The sequence below is a fragment of the Podarcis pityusensis genome (assembly GCF_964106645.2).
Source record: "Podarcis pityusensis genome assembly, chromosome: 5".
NCBI classification, from domain to species: domain Eukaryota; kingdom Metazoa; phylum Chordata; class Lepidosauria; order Squamata; family Lacertidae; genus Podarcis; species Podarcis pityusensis.
Window position 1 is genome coordinate 21,228,803 of NC_138032.1, and position 23,458 is coordinate 21,252,260.

General features: G+C 41.2%; 1 protein-coding gene across 8 annotated transcripts in view; it reads right to left on the reverse strand.

Annotated features, from left to right (window-relative positions):
* Positions 1-23,458, reverse strand: part of LEKR1 (leucine, glutamate and lysine rich 1) — an 80,165-nt gene that overhangs the window by 40,904 nt on the left and 15,803 nt on the right. For all 8 annotated transcript variants that reach the window (XM_081007954.1, XM_081007956.1, XM_081007959.1 and 5 more), the window contains 4 exons: positions 16,537-16,656; positions 14,671-14,846; positions 12,688-12,873; positions 795-876 (listed from right to left, as the gene is read on the reverse strand). In XM_081007954.1, the coding sequence (XP_080864080.1) occupies positions 795-876; positions 12,688-12,873; positions 14,671-14,846; positions 16,537-16,656 (564 nt within the window). The remainder of the gene's footprint in view (positions 1-794; positions 877-12,687; positions 12,874-14,670; positions 14,847-16,536; positions 16,657-23,458) is intronic.

Below are 23,458 nucleotides of genomic sequence, written 5' to 3' on the forward strand. Positions count from 1 at the left end.
TAAAGATTTGAAGTTAAATGTCTTAAAAAATAACTATAAAAAGAAAAAGCCAGCAAGGAGTTGGGGGAAATAGGTGATTTATGGACTTTAAGAATTCCAGGCAGATAACATGGTTTGGTGGTCAGGGGGAAATTAAACCGGGGACAGGGGGGGGAGAACTAAAATCCAAAGGCTTGTCAACTTTTTTTTTTGAATTGGCTCTTTTTCATCTATTATACTTTTTATTTCTTATTTCTTATATTTCTATTGTGTGGGGTGTCCTTATTATTAAAAAAAGGGAAATTGTGGAATGAAAATGGGGTGGGCCCTGGGGAGAGAACTTTTGTCTTTTATTAAGGGTATTGATGAGGAGTGTATAAATTTTAAATTTGAATAATGGTCTAAACAAATTAAGTTTCAATTAGAACTGAGAGCTTGTGGAGCCAACAATATGAAAGGGGAATATGGTAGGGGTGGGGGAAGGGGGGAGTCCCGGAAAGTGGATGTATGAAAATAAGGCTTTGAATGTACTTTAATCTTTACTTTCTGTATTTTTGAAAATCTTAATAAATATCATTTAAAAAAAATAAAAATGAAAGGAGATTGAGGCTGCATGCAACAATATGTTCCATGTCTTATATACCTTGAAAATCAAAATCAACACTACTCTCAGTCCTTAGCAGACTTCAGTAAACTAACCTAGTATTCATTATCTCTTACATTTTAGCACATAATTACAGGGGAATCAGGCAGAAAAAAAGATACCTGTTATGAATAAAATTTATACCTGATATGAATAAAATTAAGTGTCTTACACGAATAGTTCTTTATAATGGCTGATTTCGGCAGCTGCTTTCTGGAACTTGTGCTCAATTGTCTCTACTTGACTTGTTAAATCTGAAATAAGAAATTGTTAATATATATTATCATCATTTAACATTATTATTCTATCCTGCGTTATTCCTCGAAAGCCCATAGTAGGCTGCGCACATTACAGCAGATAGTCTTTTTTAATACTCTCATTTGCATGTCACTTTAAACCGCAGTTAAAGGAAGTGGAACATGGCCATTGAAGCTAGTAGCCATAAAGCCATCCAAATTGGTGGCCATCACTCTCTCCTGAGAGAGCTAGTGCAATAGTTTAATCGTGTCCTGCATGAATAACTTTCTCTTATATGTCCAGAATCTTCAAATGTTCAGCTTCAGCCATATCAGAGCTTAGCTCCCAGCAGTTCAGGAGCAGCAGGAACAAAGGAAGAACCAAGCGCCCATGATTTCAGCATCATACACCAGCATGCTGTACATTCACCTTACTTCATCTGTGATTTAAAGTGATACAAGAACAAGGCACCTTTCTACAATAATAATGTATAATAAACATCCTGTATATAAGCTTTTTGTAAAAAGAAGTCAAGCAGCGTCAACTTCTGAAACTGATAGGCACTGATAGGAATTGGTCTTTCAACAGATTTTGCATTACCGATATGAAGTAATTAGTATGTTTATTTTGTTTTCTTACTGTCTATTCTAGACCGATTTTAAACTTGCACATAATATTGTAATAACCAGTACTCTAAAAAATCATTCTGGAAATAAAAGCCACTGGTTTATACAACAGTCCAATAAATCCAATTTCAGAAAGGAGATTCTTAAAAAATTGTTTTTGTGCTGTCCTATCCTTAAGGTGCTATAAATTCTTATACACTATCATTAGCCTAGGGAACATTTCTAAAAATTCAAACAATTGATATTTTAGGCAGCTGGTATAGACAAGTGATGATACTATTAACTCAGAGAGGGCAAATTCACACTTTACAGTTGGTGAGATTTTTGCAGATGTAGGAGTCACTCCATCAGCATCCATGGGGCCAGTGTAATGCGCAAAGTGGCAGATCACAGACCTCAGCTGTGGAAACATCTTGCCAGGGACTGCTAGGCTACCTACGTACAATGAAGCTAGAAATGGGCAGCAAGAAGGGATAGTCATTTACTAAAGGTAAAAAGGTAAAGGTACCCCCTGGTCCAGTCGCAGACGACTCTGGGGTTGCGGCGCTCATCTTGCTCTATAGGCCGAGGGAGCCGGCGTTTGTCTGCAGACAGCTTCCGGGTCATGTGGCCAGCATGACTAAGCCACTTCTGGCGAACCAGAGCAGCGCACGGAAACGCCGTTTACCTTCCCGCTGGAGCGGTACCTATTTATCTACTTGAACCCTGGTGTGCTTTCGAACTGCTAGGTGGACAAGAGCTGGGACCGAACAACGGGAGCTCACCCCATCGTGGGGATTTGAACCGCCAACCTTCTGATCGGCAAGCCCTAGGCTCTAAGTGCCCCATAAATAACCTCACAACCAAACAGCATTTGATGATAATTGCTGCATTAATCTTGGTACCCCTTGAATTTGAAACTATTTCTACCCTGAAGTACTTCATATGCACATCACAGATAACTCTATCGTCCTTGTTGTCTAGCATATCCAGAGCACCTGGGTACTGCATGTACCTAAGGTGTGTAATCAAAATAAAAAGAAATGGAAAATGAATGACAACTTAGAACCTTCTTAAGATGATGTTCAAAAGAAGAGGACAAATGGTTTCCCCCAAACATTAATTTGCTTTGAACAATTACAGTGGGCCATACGGACAAATGATCACTGCAAATGATGGAGAAAATAAAGAAGTTTCACAGTCACTTCCCCCACCCCCAGGAGTTAATCTGTCAGCTTTTGTTAGCACACAGTGGCTGCCAACTTGCCTTGCTTCCTGCACCCTGCTGTGGGTATACTGAAGCACCTCAGATTGTATATCTCCCAAGCCTGCTGTTTTCCCCTCAGTGAAATCATTTAAGCCAACTGACTGGCAGTGGCAGGGAACAACAATAACAAAGCTTCAAAATGCCTGGACTAAATACAATCCCAGAGAAAGACACACACACACAAACACAAACACACACAGCCACAATAATGGGAAAATACCCAAGAGCTTAACATTCCAGAAAAGCAGCCATGTCAGCCTGTAAATACCTGGTTGAATATAGCCTTGGGTGCTTAGTTTATGAGTGGAAAGGTGACTCATAAATGTTTTACTTAATAAGAGCAGTAGGAAGACAACAGGTACCTTGGACTTAGTGACACATGACAGATTGAATTCTATTTCTTTAGTTCAGTGGTTCCCAACTGGTGGTCCATGGACCCCAGGAAGTGTGCGTAACCCATCCGAGGGGTCTGCAGCACCACTCATGTAACAAAAACTATCATAGATATATCAAAAAAGTAGGGGGTCCAGACTTCCGGGTTGGCGCCATCGGTAATGGCGGACTCCCTCTGAGTTTCTGAGGGACCAGCTCCGCGGGATTGGGTCTGACCGCTGCGGCGAAGCGGGGACCCTTTAAAAATCACAGGCGGGTGAAGCCTGTGAACGTGGGGACTCGGCGGGCACCTTTTGCGCCCCCCCAAACTGCGAAGGGACCCTTTTAAGGGCTCCGGAGCGAGACGGGGTGAGCGGCGTGGTGCTGAGAGTCGACTGCTTCTTCTGCGGAGTGAAGACGCATAGCCGTTATCGGAGAGCGCTGACTTTTTCCTGAGACAATCTGACTTTGAAAGCAACTACCCGTGAGTAGAATTAAATTGGATTTAAAGGGAAAAACAAGTTAATTCGGCACTGAAGCGGGAAGGTATAAACAGGAAGTCTGCCTTCCTTTCTTGTAAATAGATCAAAGCAAAGAGACTGTAAGCGGAAACTCCGAAAGACGTTTGAAAAAAGATTTAAATCTCAACATCAGGAAAGTGATCTCCCCTCCGGATTGCAGGAGAGGAGGGGGGAAAGGTTTGAACTGTATTTATCTGCAAAAAAAGGGGGGGGGGAGAGCTAAAATCCACCGCCTAAAACCTGGGAACAGACTGCCCCGAGATAAGAAATGCCGCTCTGTGGAAAGCCTATCGGTAAGCAGAGGACTTTTGACAGCTAACTCTGCAAAAGAGATACAGTGTTTCTGAACTTCTCCTGGCTTTAAAGTAACTGATTAAGTGCAACTGAAACTGTTGTTTTTATGTGAATTGGGGGACTTATAAGGATATTTTCTTTTCTTAAAGTTGCAAGCCTTGGCTGTTACTGTGTCCCTCTAGAGGAGGCTTGACATTGCTACAATAACAACTAGGCTAGAGGAATTTTCCATTTCAAAACAAATTCCAGCCGTGGGATCGACCTTGGACTCTCATGAGAGTGTTATGGCAGATGGAAGAGGAAAGTTAGAGTTGACGCAGGAAAAAACTACTAGGTCTGGCAGACCCTATCGGACAGATACTGCGTTGCAGCGAAGGGCTTCAACATCTGGTCCTTCTGGACCATCTGGAACACCAGGGGCTGCACCTCCACAAGTTAAACCAAAAGTTATGTCGTCCGAAGACGTTTTGGCTCAGGCACTTGGTAAAATTAATGAATCTTTGGAAAATTTAGCTAAACAAGTAGCTGAAACAAATAAACAAGTAGCCGAAGCATCAGTTAAAATTGACCAAAATACTACAAGCATCAATAATTTGGGACAGAAGGTGAATACCAACACAGAGTCTATTGAAAAATTACTACAGGAATCTGCTTCGACCCGAAAGACAGCTGAAGAAGCAAAAGATATAGCAACTGCTACTCAAGAGAAGATACCACCAATATATAGGCAATTGGAGGACCATGGTTTGACGTTGTCTATGATTGAATTGAAGGAGAAACAAAGAAATTTAAGAATCAGGGCTGTACCAGAACGTGAGAAAGATAATTTGGCTGATTTTCTTACGCAGGAATTTGCAGATTTCTGGCAACAGTATTTGGGGAAGGAAGAATTTAAGATAGTGAGTGCATTTAGACTTGGAAGAGGAGGAAGGAGGAACAAGGTGAGAGACTGCTTGATCACCCTTCGAACAAAAGAGGAGAGACAAAATCTTGAATCTGCCTTACCAAAAGACTCTAGAAATTTACGACTCAAGTGTGGAGATATTTAAGGATATTCCAAAACATCTTTTGGATTTAAGGCTTAATTACGGAGATCTGGTTGCCCTGTTGAGAAGTAACAGAATTATCTTTAGGTGGGAATTCCCTCAAGGCCTGTCCTTTAAATATAAAGGAAGAAAGATAAAAATAAGATCAGTCAATGACAAGGATAGGTTTTTGAAGGATCACGGAGAAGATCTACAGAAAGAAGTGGAATCTGGAGAAGAGCCAAAAGCACTGGAAAAAGGAATACTAGATATAGCAAACCTATCTTTTGGATTGCATGGTCCAGAGAAAGTGACACCACTGACAGAACAAGAACAGACACTTGGCGCAGTTGGGGGTAAAGCGAAGTAACCCCATCATGGCTTTGCAACTGTTAAGTTGGAATTGTAATGGTCTAAACTCTCCTCGGAAGAGAAAAAGTGTTTTTCATTTACTAAAAAAGGAACAATTGGACTTGATTTGTCTACAAGAAACACATGTAACAAGGTTACACAGGAAACTACTGATTAACAAGAGATTGGGACAGGAGTTTATTTCATCTGACAAAGTTAAAAAAAGAGGAGTTGTGATTTATGCAAAGGAGAGATTATCACCGAAATTTATTTTTAAAGACGACCAAGGAAGATTTCTGGCAATTGAAATTCAAGTTCAAGGACAGAAATTTTTGATAGTAGGAATTTATGCACCGAATGAGGGGAAATCTGAATTCTTTAAAAAGTTGCATGAGACCTTAATGGACTATTTGGATTACAATTTGATTTTGATGGGGGATATGAATGGAGTAGTATCTACAAACATGGATAAGGCACAAAGACAGGTAGTTACCAAGGATGGTAGACTACCGAAAACATTCTTCGAGATGACAGATAATTTGGACTTAGTTGATACTTGGAGAACAAAGAACCCCTTGGGAAGAGAGGGAACCTTCTTTTCTGAAGTATTGCAAAGTATTGGAAGACACAAGATCTACCCACCTTGGAAGAATGGCAGATGAAGCTGATGGACTATATGGAACTGGCAGAAATGACTGGCAGAATCCGAGACCAGGGAGAAGAGTCGGTGGAAGAAGATTGGAAGAAATTCAAAGACTATCTACAGAAATATTGTAAAATTAATGAATGTTAGAATGATGTTGGATAGAAATTAAGTGGTTTCCAGCTGTAATGCTTTAAGGGAATATGAAAAATGGGTTGTTAATAGGTAAAAATCTAACGTTACTATTTTAAAACCAAAGATTAGGATAAACAAAGAGGGTAAGGATTTGCTGAACCAACAAATTGAACTGGAATACAAAAAAGGGAGGTATGAGGAGGTCCGGGAAACAAGCTAAGGAAAAATAAGTAATGGAAAAATTGAGTGGTTTTTAATCATTTTTATTTTGTATTTTTTATTTTTTTTCCTTTTTTTTCATTTTTATATTGTAACATTTGGAAAATCTCAATAAATATCTTATATAAAAAAAGAAAAAAGTAGGGGGTCCATTGCTTGGCCTTTCAAAAACAGAGGGTCTGCATTTCTTAGCTAACCGGGAACCACTGCTTTACTTACTTGTGGCAAAAAAATTGGAATGCTTCATTTGTATTCAGAATATTTAGCTTACATTTTTCATAGAACAATGTTTTTAATGCTGCCCTTCAGATATAAGCATGTGAAAAATCTGACAAGGACAAAAACAGCCAACCCACATAACTGTAGATTATATCAAAAAGGTATTGTCAACAGCTATAACAGAAGCGGTCATGGTGACCCTTTCGTTCCAGCTCGAACATTCCAGAGATATTCAAGATGGCACACAATGACGCCAAATGTTGAGATAACAATAGGTGAACCTTTTACATAACCCCCCCCCCAACTCATCTTCTTAGTAAAACCTCATCTACCGAGAGGAAAACGAAAGTACACGCAACTGGAAGAGCTATTACGTAAAAATGTTTCAATAATTATTTCAATATAGCAATGGCAAACCTAGACAGCATCTTAAAAAGCAGAGACATCGCCTTGCCAACAAAGCTCCATATAGTTAAAGCTATGGTTTTCCCAGTAGTGACGTATGGAAGTGAGAGCAGGACCATAAAGAAGGCTGATCGCCGAAGAATTGATGCTTTTGAATTATGGTGCTGGAGGAGACTCTTGAGAGTCCCATGGACTGCAAGAAGATCAAACCTCTCCATTCTTAAGAAAATCAGCCCTGAGTGCTCACTGGAAGGACAGATCCTGAAGCTGAGGCTCCAATACTTTGGCCACCTCATGAGAAGAGAAGACTCCCTGGAAAAGACCCTGATGCTGGGAAAGATTGAGGGCACACGGAGAAGGGGACGGCAGAGGACAAGATGGTTGGACAGTGTTCTCGAAGCTACCAGCATGAGTTTGACCGAGTGCCTGGCGTGCTCTGGTCCATGGGGTCACGAAGAGTCGGACACGACTAAACGACTAAACAAGAACATGACAGCTAATCCAGTTGGAGAGATCAATGTCCTTGAGTAAGTTGCCTTATGCAGACCATTGGTCCATCCAGCTCAGTACTGTCTGCACCAGGAAACCTTTGACCCTCCAGATGTTGCTGAACTGCAATGCACATCAGCTCCTGCAAGCACAGCCAGCATCCAGGGAGGACGGGAGTTGTTGTTCAAGAACACGTGGAGGGCCAAAGGTTCCCCACACCTGGTCTACATTGACTGACTGCAGATATCCACGGTTTTAGATAGCAGACTTTCCCTGCCCTTTCTGGAGATGCTGGCAATTGAACCTGGGGCCTTTGTATGCAAAGAATGTGCTCCGCAAGGCTAAGCCACACCCCTTACCCAACAGGAGTTTGTCCTGAGATAGCTCAGTAGGCAGAGCATGAGACTTTTAATCTCAGGACTGTGAGTTCAAGCCCCAAGTTGGGTTAGATAACCCCTGTGGTCACTTCCAACTCTACAATTTGATGATTTTATGAAATATAAGAGAAATAAGTATGCTTTACATATCACTTACTCATTCTCTCACACACAAATTGTCAAGCCTCATCAAAATACATGAAAAAACAGAAAGTTCCTTAAGAAAATTGGAATATTGTAGGATTAATGTTACAAATAACCTAAAAGTTAAGCACCTGATGAGTCAGTCTAGTCTATAAAGGGTTATTTCATAATAAAATTTGTTAGGTCTTTAAAGATACCACAGAAAGGCAACAGAATACCAGGGCTGCATGGCTGACAACTAAAATCTGTCATAGACCTTACACTTTTTCCATTGGAAATGCTTACATTTGACGACAGCATGCATGCAGAAGCTGCAATGTGTGGAGGCCATTCCTGTCAAGGATCGGCCTCCACATTCATGCCAGCCATTACTAAAAACACATACTACACCAAGTATGTAAAGCCTCCAGGTAATAAGGCTGATTCGTGGGGTGAGCAGCCTTTGCACATTACAGCTTGTGCATACAGCCCCTTGCCACAAAGAGCATTAACAATGGTACCTCGGGTTACATACGCTTCAGGTTACAGACTCCGCTAACCCAGAAATATTACCTCGGGTTAAGAACTTTGCTTCAGGATGAGAACAGAAATCCTGCTCCGGCGGCACGGCGGCAGCAGCAGGAGGCCCCATTAGTTAAAGTGGTGCTTCAGGTTAAGAACAGTTTCAGGTTAAGAACGGACCTCCGGAACGAATTAAGTACTTAACCCGAGGTACCACTGTACTGCAGTTTCCTGTCGGGGTGTAGGGGGCATAACATGAGGATCAGCCTCAGGTTATTGATAGGACTGTTGCTGTTCTGAGCTCCTTGAAGGGAGGGAGGGAGGGAGGGAGGGAGGGATAAAAATGCAATAAATATGTTTACTGTGCTTGTTGACGTCATGGTGTTGAGGATCTTATTTTACAAGTAGCAAGAGAAAATTGACAATTATTTTGCATGCCTGTCTCTTTTAGGTTATGTTCTCTGCCAAAAGTTTTATTCCGGTTAGTACAATGAAACATTAAGCCCATGGGAAATTAAATTACAAATAATGGCTTTCTGCACACATTTTTTTTAGTCTTTCTGGCTCCCCTAGTGGGAATAGATTGTTTTGTTTAAAATGCTTCCATTTACAGCAAAGCAGAAACATAACTGATTAAAATATATTTTGGTTTGATTAGTTATTTCCTGGGAAAATAGTAATTCAGCCTATTAAGTTTTTATTTTTATTTTCCTTCATGACAGTCATGATGTTGTTGTCTGTTTGTTTGCTAAATACCTATACCACCCTTTATCCAAGGAACATAGGGAGGTTTACAATGTAAAATGTTTATTGAAAATAAGGGAACATTCACCCTCTTCTGGGGATAAACAGGAATTTAGTTTACTGATTTTCCGGTCATACTGACCTCTAAGAACAGAAAGGCAGATTAGAGAAAGAAATATGAATATTTAAAACTACTTCAGTGAGAACAAAATGTGCAATTATTAATATGTGGTTTTTATTTTTACTTGTCAGCTATAACTGCTCCATCACTGCCTGTTACTCAATGCATTTATCACTCTTAATAAAACAACTAGTTCTAGATAACTGCAGCTTCATTAAAACAAAGTAATTAGATGTTTGCGGTTTTCCCCCCAGCCCACTGCTTAAACTTTATCCAAGTGTGTTCGCTGTGTCAATGGAATATTACAAAAGGGGGAGGGAGGGGCATATCAGTCTGTGCCTGCTTTCCTATCTGTCCCTTACAGTGGTGATGTTGCAGCACATAGTAAAGAGGATCTTGATCTTATGCGGCAAGAAGAGCAACGGGACTAGAAATTTAAACTACTGCAATGTGTTATACGTGGGGCTGTCTTTAAAAATAACTCAGGAACAGCAATTGGCCCAGAACAGGATTGCAAGATTCTCAACTGGAACGGAGCAGTTTGATGTCTGTGTTTTGCAAGTTGCACAGGGCCCCCATCCATATTCATGTACAATTATTGTGCAGCTTTGACCTCTGAAGCCCCAGGCAGCTTGGGACCAGGTTATCTGAAAGGCTACCTTCTCCTTTAAGTATCCTAATAACTTCAAGGTCTTCTCTGGAGGCCCAGCTTCAATTTCCCTGTTGAATGATATGAGGTGGGTAGCCAGAAGGCTGTTTTGGAAGGAGTACCTCCATTATGGAACCACCCTACTAAAGTAGGTTTGCCTGATGCAATCCTTGTGGTCTTTTAAGTTCACCAAGGCTTTCTAAGTAATTTATCTAGGGTTTGCTGAAAGTTTTGGGTTTCTTGCTGTTATTTATGCATATTTTATGGTTTATGCCTTATTTTTTATTTAAATGTATACTTCTGGATTGAAGAGCACTCAGAGAACGTTATGCTGTGGGGAAGCAAACAAATATCAAAAAATAAATAGGCTGTGCAGGCTGTGTGTGTGTGTGTGTTTGCCACAGGAGCTTGTGAGGCTCAGGCAGGTGTTTTACATCTCCTTCATTGTCCCCAGATCCAGTGGATTCCTTGGCTTTACATGTCAAGGGCTCCTTCTGAAACAACAGCACATGCTAAAATAGCAAATTCCTCTGTTCACTGCTGTATCACCGTTACCATTGGCCCTGTAATGAAAGCCATTCTGTACCATAACTACCGCTGTTCAGGACTTGAAATCACATACTGTGAGAGCAGCAGCACTCTGCAATTACGCTGTCATTTTGATGAAGCAAAGCTACTTTTTGAATAGCACAACCTGTACACTTTTAGAATATTTTAGAATATTTTAGTTGCCGGTCAGGATCACAGACTGAATGATGGCGTTGGCTTTGAAATGAAGTTTTTGAATCAAAACAGAAAGGCAGCACACTTTTTTAAAAACAACACCTGTTAATGCCTGCATTGGACTTGTAAAATGAACAAGAGACTAACACAATGCGTCTTCAGTTTCAGAGAGGAGACTACAAGACACAATTAGGAGAGGTGCCAGATTGTGCCAAAACAGACAGGCGTTGGATGAGCCTAAGAACTCTGTGCCTGGCTCCATTCAAGCTTCACCAGGGATGCCAAAGGCCCTAAAATGATCAGCTAGAACAAAGGGTGCCTCTAAATGAATATTAAAAAGAGATTCACAATACTGAATGCTCTTTTGAGCTCTCGTTTTAATGCATTTATTTATTATTAAAAGTTGTATCCTGTCCACATGCTGTTGCAATGTATCCATGCATACAGCGTATTATCTAATCCATCAGTAGAATGTGCTTTTCTCCACCGGCAGGCTGCTCCATCACCGCCACCTCATCTCCCCTCTTTGACAAACAAAGAGCCCTACGGCTGAGTGCCTAAGATGGAAGCAGTACGACCTCCTCCTGTCTTTGGCAATCAGCTGCTAGGAGCTTTATGACACATAATGCAGACACAAAGCTGGTGTGTAGCACAGTACTTAAAAGAGACTCCTCAAATTTTGGTCACATCCATGCCATATGTTTAAAGCACATGGCTTCCCCCAAGGAATCCTAGAAACTATAGTTTCTTAAGGGTGCTGGGAATTGCAGTCCTGTGAGGGGTCAACAACAGTTCCCACAGTTATTGGGGGGAAGCTGGTATGTACAAAGCATTGTGAGATGCTTTAATATATCTCTGAACATATCACAAAATCTCTCTGTGACAGGGCAAGATGTTTGGAAGTAAACACTGATGCAAAAGTAAATGGCACAAGATTATGTAAGGCAACCTGAGAAGACTCTTCTCAGTTGGTGCAAAGTGTGAGCCACCAGAAACACGTAGTATCAGGTACAGTCATACCTCGGGTTGAAGTTGCTTCAGGTTGAGCGTTTTCAGGTTGCGCTCCGTGGTGACCTGGAAGTAACGGAACACGTTACTTCCGGGTTTTGCCACACGCACATGCGCAGACGCTCAAAATGATGTCACGCACATGCGCAGAAGCGGCAAATCGCAACCCGTGCACACGCAGACACGGGTTGCATTCTGCTCTGGATGCGAACGGGGCTCCAGAACGGATCCCGTTCACATCCAGAGGTACCACTGTACTCCAGGTTCTGCTCTGGCTTACTTTACGTCGGAGAAAAATGTTGTGGAGAGATTTGAAGGGGAGAAGTGGTAGATGGGAGAAATCCACCTTTCTCCAGCCTTCTGTGTTTCCTCAGAAACAAGTTTCTGGAGATTAGTAAGGCTATTAGAGGAGTCTGGCACATCTGGTCCAGCATCCTGTTCTCAGAGTGCACATGGGAAGCCCAGAAGTAGGAACTGAGTGCAACTGTACTCTCCCCCCAAAAACCAAAGTGGAATGAAATTGCTGTGGTAGTATGAATGCACTCTATGGGCTAGTTAGGATGTAATGAGGAATGATGGTTTCTCAGTACATTAATGAACAGTTGGTTCATGAGCAACCCTCTCCCTGTATGGCTGTAAGGAGATTGGGAACACTGCTCTTCTTTCAAAGTAGCCACAGTTCCTCGTTATGTCTGTAGTTGGGGAACTGTGGCTGATTTAAACAGTGGTTTCAAATTAGCTGGGATCTGAAAGTACATTTTGATCCTGGCTTTCTCTTTAACATACCACCGTTTAAAGAAACCACAGTTCTCTTAAACTAAAAAATAATAGGGAACTGTGGTTACTTTGAAAGCAGAAGTGAAATCCATAGAAACAGAGGTTGAAGCACATGTGAAATGATGGCGCATGGAGATTTGCACATGTACCTCTAAGAATGGCCGACTACAGCAGGATAGAAGTTTTAAACATGCTGCTTGTCAGTGAAGCCAGCTGCTTGTTCTAAAATTAACACCTACCTTGTGTTTTCTTCTGTAGTTCGTGACATCTGTTTTGTAATTCACTCTCTCGTAAGAGAGTCGCCTGGAGTTGCTCAGCTTGCTGCTCAGCTGCGTCTGATATCAACCTTAAACGCTGCACCTCCTCCTGGAGGAGAAGATTTTCCCTCTGGCATTCACCCAAGCCTCGGTTCAGACTGGATATTTCTGAAAGGTAATTGGATTTCTCATCAAAAAATAAAAAATAAAATTCCAGATACCATCACAATAAAAATGACTGTCCTCTGTTGTACAGAAACAACTCTTCAAGAAAGAAGAATGATTTTCAATTAATTTTTGCTGGCTGTTTAAGTACTACAGATTCAGTATATACACCTACGAAGATGCCATCACTGTGAAAATAAATTATAAATAAATAAATATGATTTTGATACCTTTGTCCCAGCTTCAATTTAATTGTCAATTTGTATAGCATTTCTGTATTTGACAAGTACCAAGCATATTTGCTGCTCCTTGTCCAGACTTCCTTTGGCTAAATATGCATAGTTATTGCCAGTCACTGCTGGAATATACATTAATTGTGACAAGTCAGGGCTGAAGAACCAAAAATCAGAGGTAATTGTAAGTGTGGTCTGTATTGCCAAGTGCATAAACAGTTACAGAATTTCAAAATGGCACTGCATGCAGAGAGGTACAATGTTCTCAGGTTCCTGAACCTTAATTTCCTGCCATCCAAACTCAACATTAACAAAAGAAGCACTTTTAGAATGATGTATTACAGAAAGAATGGGGAAAGCATGCACATATTTTTACATTTGCCTCATGTAAGATAATCAGAACATTTCTGCACCAACTACTCAGAAAAACCAGAGACAGTGTTGTATTCAGCAAGGAAAGCACATGTATCAAGTCAGCTGCTCTCAACATTTACAAAACCCTCCGTAGTTAACTGACCAAAATAACAACACATCTGAATAGGAGGAGCTGAGATTTCATGCAGATTACAAAAATAAAAAATGTGCATAAAAAAGAATCAGGGTCACGTATATCTAGGGCAAAACAACATTAAAATGGATTTTCTTATAACATATATTATCTAGTCAGATGTCTGACCAGGGCCCAATGTCAAAATAATTCACTCATATCCCTATATCCTGCTATTCTGTTCTGAAAAGCTGCAGTGAATTTAACACTTGCACAAGAACCTGAGATCACCTGGAAACAGAGAGAACAGCAGAGGCAGAGGCAGCATCCTGCCAATGTGCCTCCTTTGCCCTTTGCAAACGAGAGCACAGCGAGTTCTCCCATTGCCTACCCCTTGAGGCGCCTTTGGAGACTTCAGATTCCATGACCCTTCATTTCTATGACTTAAGGGGAAGGTTGACAGTTGTTTTTCCTGTGAGGCAGAAAATTCCCTGTGTTGGATTTTGTTCAAGTCATTTCAACGTGACCCATAAAAAACGGTCAACAGTCATAAGCTACTGCATGCAGCTAATTTTTGTGGGCAAAAGCTGGCAGGGAAGAGAGAGGACTGAGTTTCGATTTTAGAGACCTGGACCCAAATCAGAGCTCAGCTATGAAGCTCGAGGAAGCCATTCTCTCCGACGCCGAGGGAAGCCCTTGCTAAGGCTGTACCCATTTCAACTCACAGGTGGAAACTCACAAGACTAAATGCCCAGTGATAAATAAAAAACTTTCTTTAAAAAGCACCTTTGCATAGGAAAACAGATTTCAGTGAGGCTGGGGCACAAGGCTTCTCTCTGACATCTCGCTTTCTCTGTAGCATTATTATAATTAAAGATCCCATCATATCGCAGCCGACCATCTAAAGTAGTACGGGGCAGTGCACAGGTTTACTGCCTCAGCAATAACTAGTTTTTAGTCTGATATACTTTACAAGGGTGCTGCAAAGACAAAATAAATCAGAAGTGTAAATCACTATTAAAAGTCTGTAGAAATGACCAAGAATCAAATGCTGGGGAAAGTTGTAATCTGGTAATTTACCTGTCAATGCTGTTAAATTAATCTTTTTTATGTGTAAAAAAATCTCTCCTTTGAGTGCACTCCATTGGCTGAGAAAGTCAAATATTCCTCCTTTAACACTGTGTACCTCTCCTTTGATAAAGGGAAGGAGAACAAAGGCTTTCTTTAGGATGAATTTATGTTGTTCCAATGTTTTTCTGCCAAAAAGGAAAAGAAGAACTAATTGGTAAATGGTTTTTTAAAAACAAAATAGCACGTTGAAAAAGAAGCATTTAAAAAAAATATTGATTTATATCAATAAAAGAAGCTAATTGAGTTTTCTGCCTTGCAGTTGGATTCATCAATACTTGGAATATGTTTCAACATTTTCAACTAAGCTTCATATGGCAATTATGACTATCTTTACCAAATACCTCTCTATCTCGTGCAGCTGGCATACCTAGCACATGCACTTTTGAATTTAACTTGCATGATTTTTTAGAATTATATCATTGTTTGGACAAAATGGGTGCTCTACAAAAGATTACAGCTAATATTCAGACATAACTTTCATGGGTTATTTTTTTTTAATGCCAAACAATTTGTAGGCATCTTGCATTTTTGGATAATTTTCTGATTCGGAAAGACCTCAGTCTGTCAAAAATCTTGATTTGTGGTAGAGATGGCCAAACTTCGGCTCATGAAGTATAGGCTCCACACAGTTAAACAAATGAATGTGTATTAATGAAGACGCTTGTAGGGAATTCCTGTGTGAGGGCTTTCAGTTTGCTGAAACCATTCTCCTTTTTACTCCCAGCCACAAACTGGGATCAAGGGAGAAGATGGGGAAATACCATGGTGATTTGTTGTGGTCCAGTGCAGGAGGTTTCCAGGGATTATGTGCTAGACTAGGGAACTGAGAGAAGAAGTAAGCAGGCTGGTTAAGGGGGAGTTGGGTAGAGCAGCAAAAGCAGAGGCACACATAGGTAGACAAAGAGGCTTTCAGGAAGTTGGACAGTGATGACAGGAGCACAAAGCTCAATTTAGGATAGCAGTTGACAACAGAAGACTATGTATGCTTCACTTCTCAACTGCATCACTATTAGATAACTCTTGGGCACAGAAACTTTGGACGTTGCCAATATTTAGTCTATTTAGAAGGTTATAGAGCTAGAAATCATGAACACTGGAAAATACTGGACACAATTAAAAAAATACACTTTGGGGTCATGGATGGGGTGAAGTAAAGAATTCAGACCCACTATAACTCCAACCCAGAAATGCATGTGGAGTTATCTATGTATCTTTTTGCTTTCTTCCCCAAATTGCAGTCCCCCCTTCTTCCCCTATGACGAAGTTCTGAACCCAGGTTACAGCAAAATATACTTTCACTTGAACATGCAATCTGTTATTTGTGATTGCTTGCAAACCAGAATGCTACCTGCTTGTTTGACAGCATAACATCTGGATGCAACCTATGACATGGGTCACATGATTACCTACATTGTGGTTGACTGGGAAAAAGCCACAGTGAGCCTTTGGGTGTGTACTTCTTACCTTTACCTCTCCCTATGTGACAGAAGGTGAGTGAAAGGTTCCACATTCACTTTAGAAGCACAAACTCAGAGAATGGTGGTTTTTCTAATTAAAGTTTGTTAACAAACCAGAATCTGAAACCACCATTTAATCGTGATTTGTTTAAACTAACTTTGGTTGGAACAAGCCATAGTTCCCAAATACAAATATAACACACCTGATTTACTAATCATAGTTTACAGAAAATCATAGGAATGAAGCATTTCAATAAAAACATGTGGCAGCTAATGCTATGATTTTACCAGATATATCCTACTGCGTGCATCACAAAAAAGTTAGTTCTCCTACGTACTGCCTTCTGAAATTTCTTACCGCAACAGCTGTGTTTGTCTGCATGAAACTTCATTCTCTTTCTGGAGGCTCCTCATCTGTTCACTGAGATTTTGTATTGCTGCTTGCTTATTTTCAAGCTCCAGAGATAAAGTTTTTATCCTGCAAGAAGTTAAAAAAGAAGGAGGGTGTTAAAAAAAGGTAATACCACCATCTGCCTAATAAGAAATCAATGCCTTGGATCCAAAAGTACCCTTCCTTGAGGAGAAAAAAAAGCATATTCTGTTCATGGAAGGGCAGCTGCTGATGCAGTGGAAGAACGTTGCACTAGACATGTGAACTAAAGCGCTGAAAGGCTATTGTTAAAGACCTGATGATACAGTAAGGGATGGGGGGAACACCCCGGCATCCTGCTTGTAAATATTGTACTGACATATCTGCCTTTAACACCAGTTGTAAAGTCATGTTTTGCTCAGCATCTTCTACTCAGCAGATAGAATGCTCCAACATAAGTGCTTCTTTTCTTTTCTTTTGCTGGCACAGCAGATCTTTCCATTATCTTTTGATCACTGCACAGTTTTAAAGCAGAAGGATTTTCATCTTCATTTCCCTATATTCTTACAGCCGGAAACTGGCATGATTTTGCTTTGGCAGGAAGAATAAGGGGAGGGTGGCGGCGGCGGTGGTGGTGCAGAACTTAACAGCAAATTTAAAAACTAATTATTTGTAAGATATTTTACACCACTTTCAATAACCACAAAAGGCATTCGAGATTCGGATTACATACAGTTTATTTAAATTTAAGACTGTTTATCAATTAATTAAAAGCCTGGTGATTAAACTAAAAGTCTGGAGGTGGTTAACATTCTTAGACTACAATTCAAAGCCCTGGTAGGCAGCGGGGGGACAGTGACATAGCCACTGTCACATCTGTAGCCCCGCTGCTCATCCCTGCTACGGTGGGGCAGGGCAGCTACGGTAAGTCATACTTGCAGATGTAACTAATTTAAGTTCACTCATTTCAGCGGGTCTACTGTGGATATTCCTTTAGTAGAATACAACACATGGAATACTGAAGAACTGACCACTCAGTCATGCAAAGACAACCTGCCTTAGATTACTGGCTCGCTCATTCATTCATTCATTCATTCATTTCTGTTGGTAAATAAAGGTCTGCTAGACACTTTGTAAAGCCATCTCTTTGTGGTACCTTCATGACAACCAGAACTGGCTTTTTAAAGGCAGCTGAAGGTAGTTTGAAAATGATTCATGCTAGCCATTTTCATGCATTCAAAAGGGGGTTAATGTGCATGGGAGGGGGCAGCCACTGCCCCAAATCAACATATGTCCACTATGCACAGGGGTGTTTTGTGAACAGCTTGAATCTACACTAAGTTGATTTTAATGGTGACTTAGCCGTGATTTTTTACACGGATGTCAACGGGACCCTAGTTCAACTCATTTGGGGTTGTGGTCCACCTAAGTTCTACTCAGAGAAGATGTGCCAAAATAAACGGACAAGTTGGTTATGTCCATTAATTTCAATGAGTCTGCTGAGTATGATACATACTAGATACAACTCTTAGTCTGGATGCAAGCCAGTGTGTAGTTTGGGAGCGCAGCCTGCTATCAAGGTGTTCCACCATCATCACCATGTTCATCATCTCCAGCTCTGAATGGCTGAAAAAAGCTGGTGTGTTAATTTACCCCACTTTCAGCTCAGGTAAACCAATTTGCAAGTTTTCTGTACTCCAGAAACCTGCAAAACTGGTTTGACCTGAGGCAACAGTAGGACAAAAGGAAAATATGGGGAGGGTCCATATCAGTGGTACAGCATATGCTTTGTTTGCAGAAAGTTTCAGGTCTGATCACAAGCACCTTCTCCAGTTAAAAAGATCAGGTAGCAAGTGATGTGAAAAACCTCTGCCTGAAACCCTGGAGAGTCCCTAGCTGTCAGAGTAGGCAATACTAAACTGGATAGACAATAAGGGCTCTTTTCCTGATAAAAAACCAATTTCCTACGTGAATAATACAACATGAAAAGTGAAACCTCTTAAATCACATGCAAACCTTTAAAAAGCTATCTGTCCCTAGCCTTGGTGTTCCTTGTTAAACCCCTCACAATGGAGTACATTTCTTTACCCTATAAAACACATCCCACTGAAGCTGCAAACGTGCTGAAATACCAGACGCGATCAGCAGATCCAAAGGATGTAAGAACTATTGTGTGTGAATAGCACAGTCTTATGCTGTGCCCTTTTCTCTGGTGTCCAGCTTCTGCCAATTGGATGCCCTTAGATAGCTTATCAAGCAGTTTTCACTTTTTAAGAGAATCATAGAATCATAGAGTTATAGAGCTGGGAGGAATCCTGAGGATCATCTACTTCAATCCCCTGCAATGCTGGAATATGCAGCTGTCCCACACAGGGATCGAACCTGCAACACTGGCGTTATCAGCACCACACTCTAACTAACTGAGCTATCCAGGCTAGAAGTCAGGGGGTTGCATCCCATGAAGCTCTACTCAGAGCAGCCTCAATGAAATAAACAGAACTAATTAATGCTTTTGAATTATGGTGCTGGAGGAGACTCTTGAGAGTCCCATGGACTGTAAGAAGATCAAACCTATCCATTCTTAAGGAAATCAGCCCTGAGTGCTCACTGGAAGGACAGATCCTGAAGCTGAGGCTCCAATACTTTGGCCACCTCATGAGAAGAGAAGACTCCCTGGAAAAGACCCTGATGTTGGGAAAGATGGAGGGCACAAGGAGAAGGGGACAACAGAGGGCGAGATGGTTGGATAGTCTTCTCAAAGCTACCAGCATGAGTTTGACCAAACTGCAGGAGGCAGTGGAAGACAGAAGTGCCTGGCGTGCTCTGGTCCATGGGGTCACGAAAAGTCGGACACAACTAAACGACTAAACAACAACGTCATCGTGTCCATTAATTTCAGTGGGTCTACTCCAAGTAGGATTTAGTCGCCTAAAAACCACTTTATTTAATTCACAAATGTATGCATTTCTGTGTACTCATGCATCTCCAAAATATGGAGAAGCCCCTATGTTATTTTTCAGTAGCCTGACCTTGACCACTTGACTGGACCACAAAAAGATTTCACTTCAAAAAAACAGAATGGCCAATGAGAACAGTATGGAGCCAGCATGGTAGTGGTTAGGAGAGTCAGACCACCACTGAAGAAACCAGGATTCCATGATGAAGCTCGCAGTGATCTTGGACCAGTCATTCTGTCTACCTAACCTGACACACAGGGTTGTTGACGGGGGTGTGTATAACGTATGCTGTCTTTCGAAGAAGGATGGGATTAAGACATTAGTTTAATAAAACACATGCAATCTGTACACTGAAGACTTGCACCAGCTGGAGAGTTCTCCCTAAAATTTAATGTGTGTGAACAGGCTTTTGATGAAAATGACCGATGTTAGCAGGATCCTCTGAATAAGGTGTTAAACATTATTAAAGGCAGAACTGAATGTCCTTCTCCTTGGACATTTTAATCAAACATACTGAAAGTTTTTGAAATGAAACACATGTATCTAATCTTTATGCAAGGCAGTATAAAATATAATAAGGAAGTATAGGGTTACACCATTAATATGCACACCAGCAATTCCTTGCCTACAGAGGCCTTTAGCAACACCAGAGACTGGTAGCTTTTGAAAACTGAATTACTTAAGCTAATAAAACTTGCAGTGACACTTCTTGAACTGAGCTTATTGTTCCTTATAAAGTAATTATATTCATCAGCATTTTACTACAACGATTCAGGCTAACATTTGATACCCATAAATTACATACTGTGTCCCTTTTGAAAAATAAACAGGAAAATGAACCACCAACAATTTCGTCACATGTTCTTTTGCCAAAAAAAGAGCATTTTTTTTGTCTGATTCCCAGGATTGGGTGATAAATATCTCCCGGGAATGCCTTGAAAAGAACAGCCAGCTCTCCCAGTTTAGCTGAAAATTGTACATGACATAATTCTTACTGGGTGTGCAATAAAGAAGTGAGTATAATCAATTATTTTTAGATCAGCACTTCTGAAGTTGGCTGGTCCATTCCTTCTCCCAAGTAGGAACACACCTCTTTGAGGATTTCCCAGTGTGATTGAGAAAAAAAGAAAACAAACATGAGGTTTACATGACAGTGGCTGTTCTCAAGGCATAGTTGAATTTCCAAGAGGCAGTGTGGTGTAGACTAGAACTGGGGAACCCCCCCCCCCGAATTTTCAGGGAAACATACAGAATTGCAGAGTTGGAAGGGATTCCAAGGGTCATCTAGTCAAACCCTCTGCAATGCAGGAATCTCAACTAGATTGTACATGACAGGTGGCCTTGCAACCTCTGTTTGGGGGAAACCATTTGCAATGGGGTAAGAGTAAGGGCAAAGTAGTGGACACTCTCCCAAGCTTAGTGTCCAGGGAAGTGAAGGAAGTTTCCTTCACTTTCCGTTTGCAAGTTGCCTTCCTTCAGTGAAAGAGAGACAAACATGGCTTAAGATTGGGTGATACTGGTTTAATATTCTGTAACATCTTAGACCAGGGGTCAGCAAACTTTTTCAGCAGGGGGCCGGTCCACTGTCCCTCAGACCTTGTGGGGGGGCCAGACTATATTTTGGGGGGGGGGGAAAATGAACGAATTCCTATGCCCCACAAATAACCCAGAGGTGCATTTTAAATAAAAGCACACATTCTACTCATGTAAAAACACCCGGCAGGCCCCACAAATAACCCAGAGGTGTAAATAAAAGGACACATTCTACTCATGTAAAAACACGTTGATTCCCAGATCGTCCGCGGGCCGGATTTAGAAAGTGCTTGTGCTGGATCCGGCCCCCGGGCCTTAGGTTGCCTACCCAAGTCATGAGTAGGCAAACTAAGGCCTGGGGGTGGATCCAGCCCAATCGCCTTATAAATCCGGCCTGCGCACGGTCCGGGAATCAGTGTGTTTTTACATGAGTAGAATATGTATTTTTATTTAAAATGCATCTCTGGGTTATTTGTGGGACATAGGAATTCGTTCATTTTTTCTTTTCTCCCCCCCCAAAAAAAAATATAGTCCGGCCCCCCACAAGGTCTGAGGGACAGTGGACCGGCCCCCTGCTGAAAAAGTTTGCTGACCCCTGTCTTAGACTAATCATGCAGCTTACAAGGTGACTCTAGTCCACAAAAGCTTGTGCCATTAAATAGTCCATTGGGTTACAGTTAAGGGAAGCAGGGCCACTCTATAAGCTCTGCTGAGAAGCCAGCTTCAGCTGGCTTTTCCACTCCCTCAGTTATCACCTGGCAGCAGCCATTAAATCAGGCTGCAGGCAAAGGGAGGGAGGGAGGAGAAGGCCCACTCTATAAACTCAGTTGATAAGCCACCAACTTTGGCCTCCTTCTCCTTTCCTTGAACTGTTTCCTTTCCAGCTGCTCATCATAAGAACTTTGTAACTGAAAACTAGTGCCTGTGTTTGCTTTCCCCTCTCCTTCCTCCCAATCCGTGTTCTTCTTATGCTGTTATTGTTCAAAGTATTGTAAGCCTGAGAACTGTCCTATTTTTAATCGTTGTAAGTCAAACTGGGAGCCTTTGCAGATGAAGAACAGGGTAAAAATGCTTTAAATCAGTGGTTCTCAAAAGGTGTGGCAGGGGAGGATGGCAAGTGTGGCAGGAAGATTCAAAGACAATCAAAGAAGCATTTAAACATTTCAGTATAGTACAGTATAGTATGATTATTATTTTTTTGCACAATATGGATAGATCTTTTCAAAATGAGAGCAGGAGCATCACGTGATACTGAAGACAATCCTAGTTGAGATCTTTTTGTTCTCCAATGTATTTCTTAAAAATAAGAAATTTGGTGTGGTGCAAGAAAATTCCCCCCCTGAAAGTGTGGCCCAGAGAATAAAGTTTGAGAACCACTGCTTTAAATAAAACAAGCCTTTAAGGTGCTGCAGGACTTCTGGTTGTTTTGCTGTGAAGACCTAAATCAAGTACCTTCCAGAAGAGTTTTTTGTTTCTTAGGCTTCTGAGGAAGAAAGTCAGACTCCTCAAACTTCTATGAAGCTGCAGCTGCTGAATACTGAGACAAACCAACTCTGGTCCATTAGTCTGAGATGTTTTTAACTGGAGAGAAACCAAGGATTAAACATGGGACCTCCTGCATGTAAACATATGGTCAACTGCTGAGTCGTGATATGCTCCCCTCAAACTGCCCCTCACAGGCCTGTTCATAACAGGTGAGATTACTTCATTTTCTTAAGACCTGCCTGCTTTTCTCAGCAATATATTTATTTGACTCTATGAGAGTATGAAAATACTGGTAAGTCATGACAACTTGAACAGTGCATCTTGGTGTCAAGGGAAAGCACAGTGCTTTAATGACAAAGGTTGGTTATAATTTTTTTGGTTCAAATGTGCAACAAAACCATGTCCTCCTGGCTGTGTTTCCCACATCAAAAAGTCAAACTGGAGAAAGAAAACTCTTTGTCACTTTCCTAATTTTTAGCACATGAAACCATGAAAAGGATACTATGCTCCATGGATAATTAACTCTGGGCACTAAAGGGGGGGGGGATAACAACTAAGAACATGCTGATCTCCTCTGCACTTGCACAGTTCACATAAACTGTGAAACTGAACATCTTGCTATCACAGCCAGCATATGGTCATCTGATAAACACAGGATAAATGGGCACAAAGCGAGATATCTTGAGAACCAGTGCTGATAAGGAAAATAGAAGGCAGGAGAAAAGAGGTCAGCAGGCATCTAATCCAGGAAAAAATGACGGGTCCTTCCTCAAGGCTGTGTAAATGGTTAGCAAACACCATACAATCTTGCTAGGGGACCTTAGCGACCACATTCATTTTCAGTTTCATACACAGACTTGTATTTGCACACATAAAGAAACTGAAGGCCTGCTTCCAAAGGTAGATGAGAAGTGTAGTTGGGAACCATCTGTAGA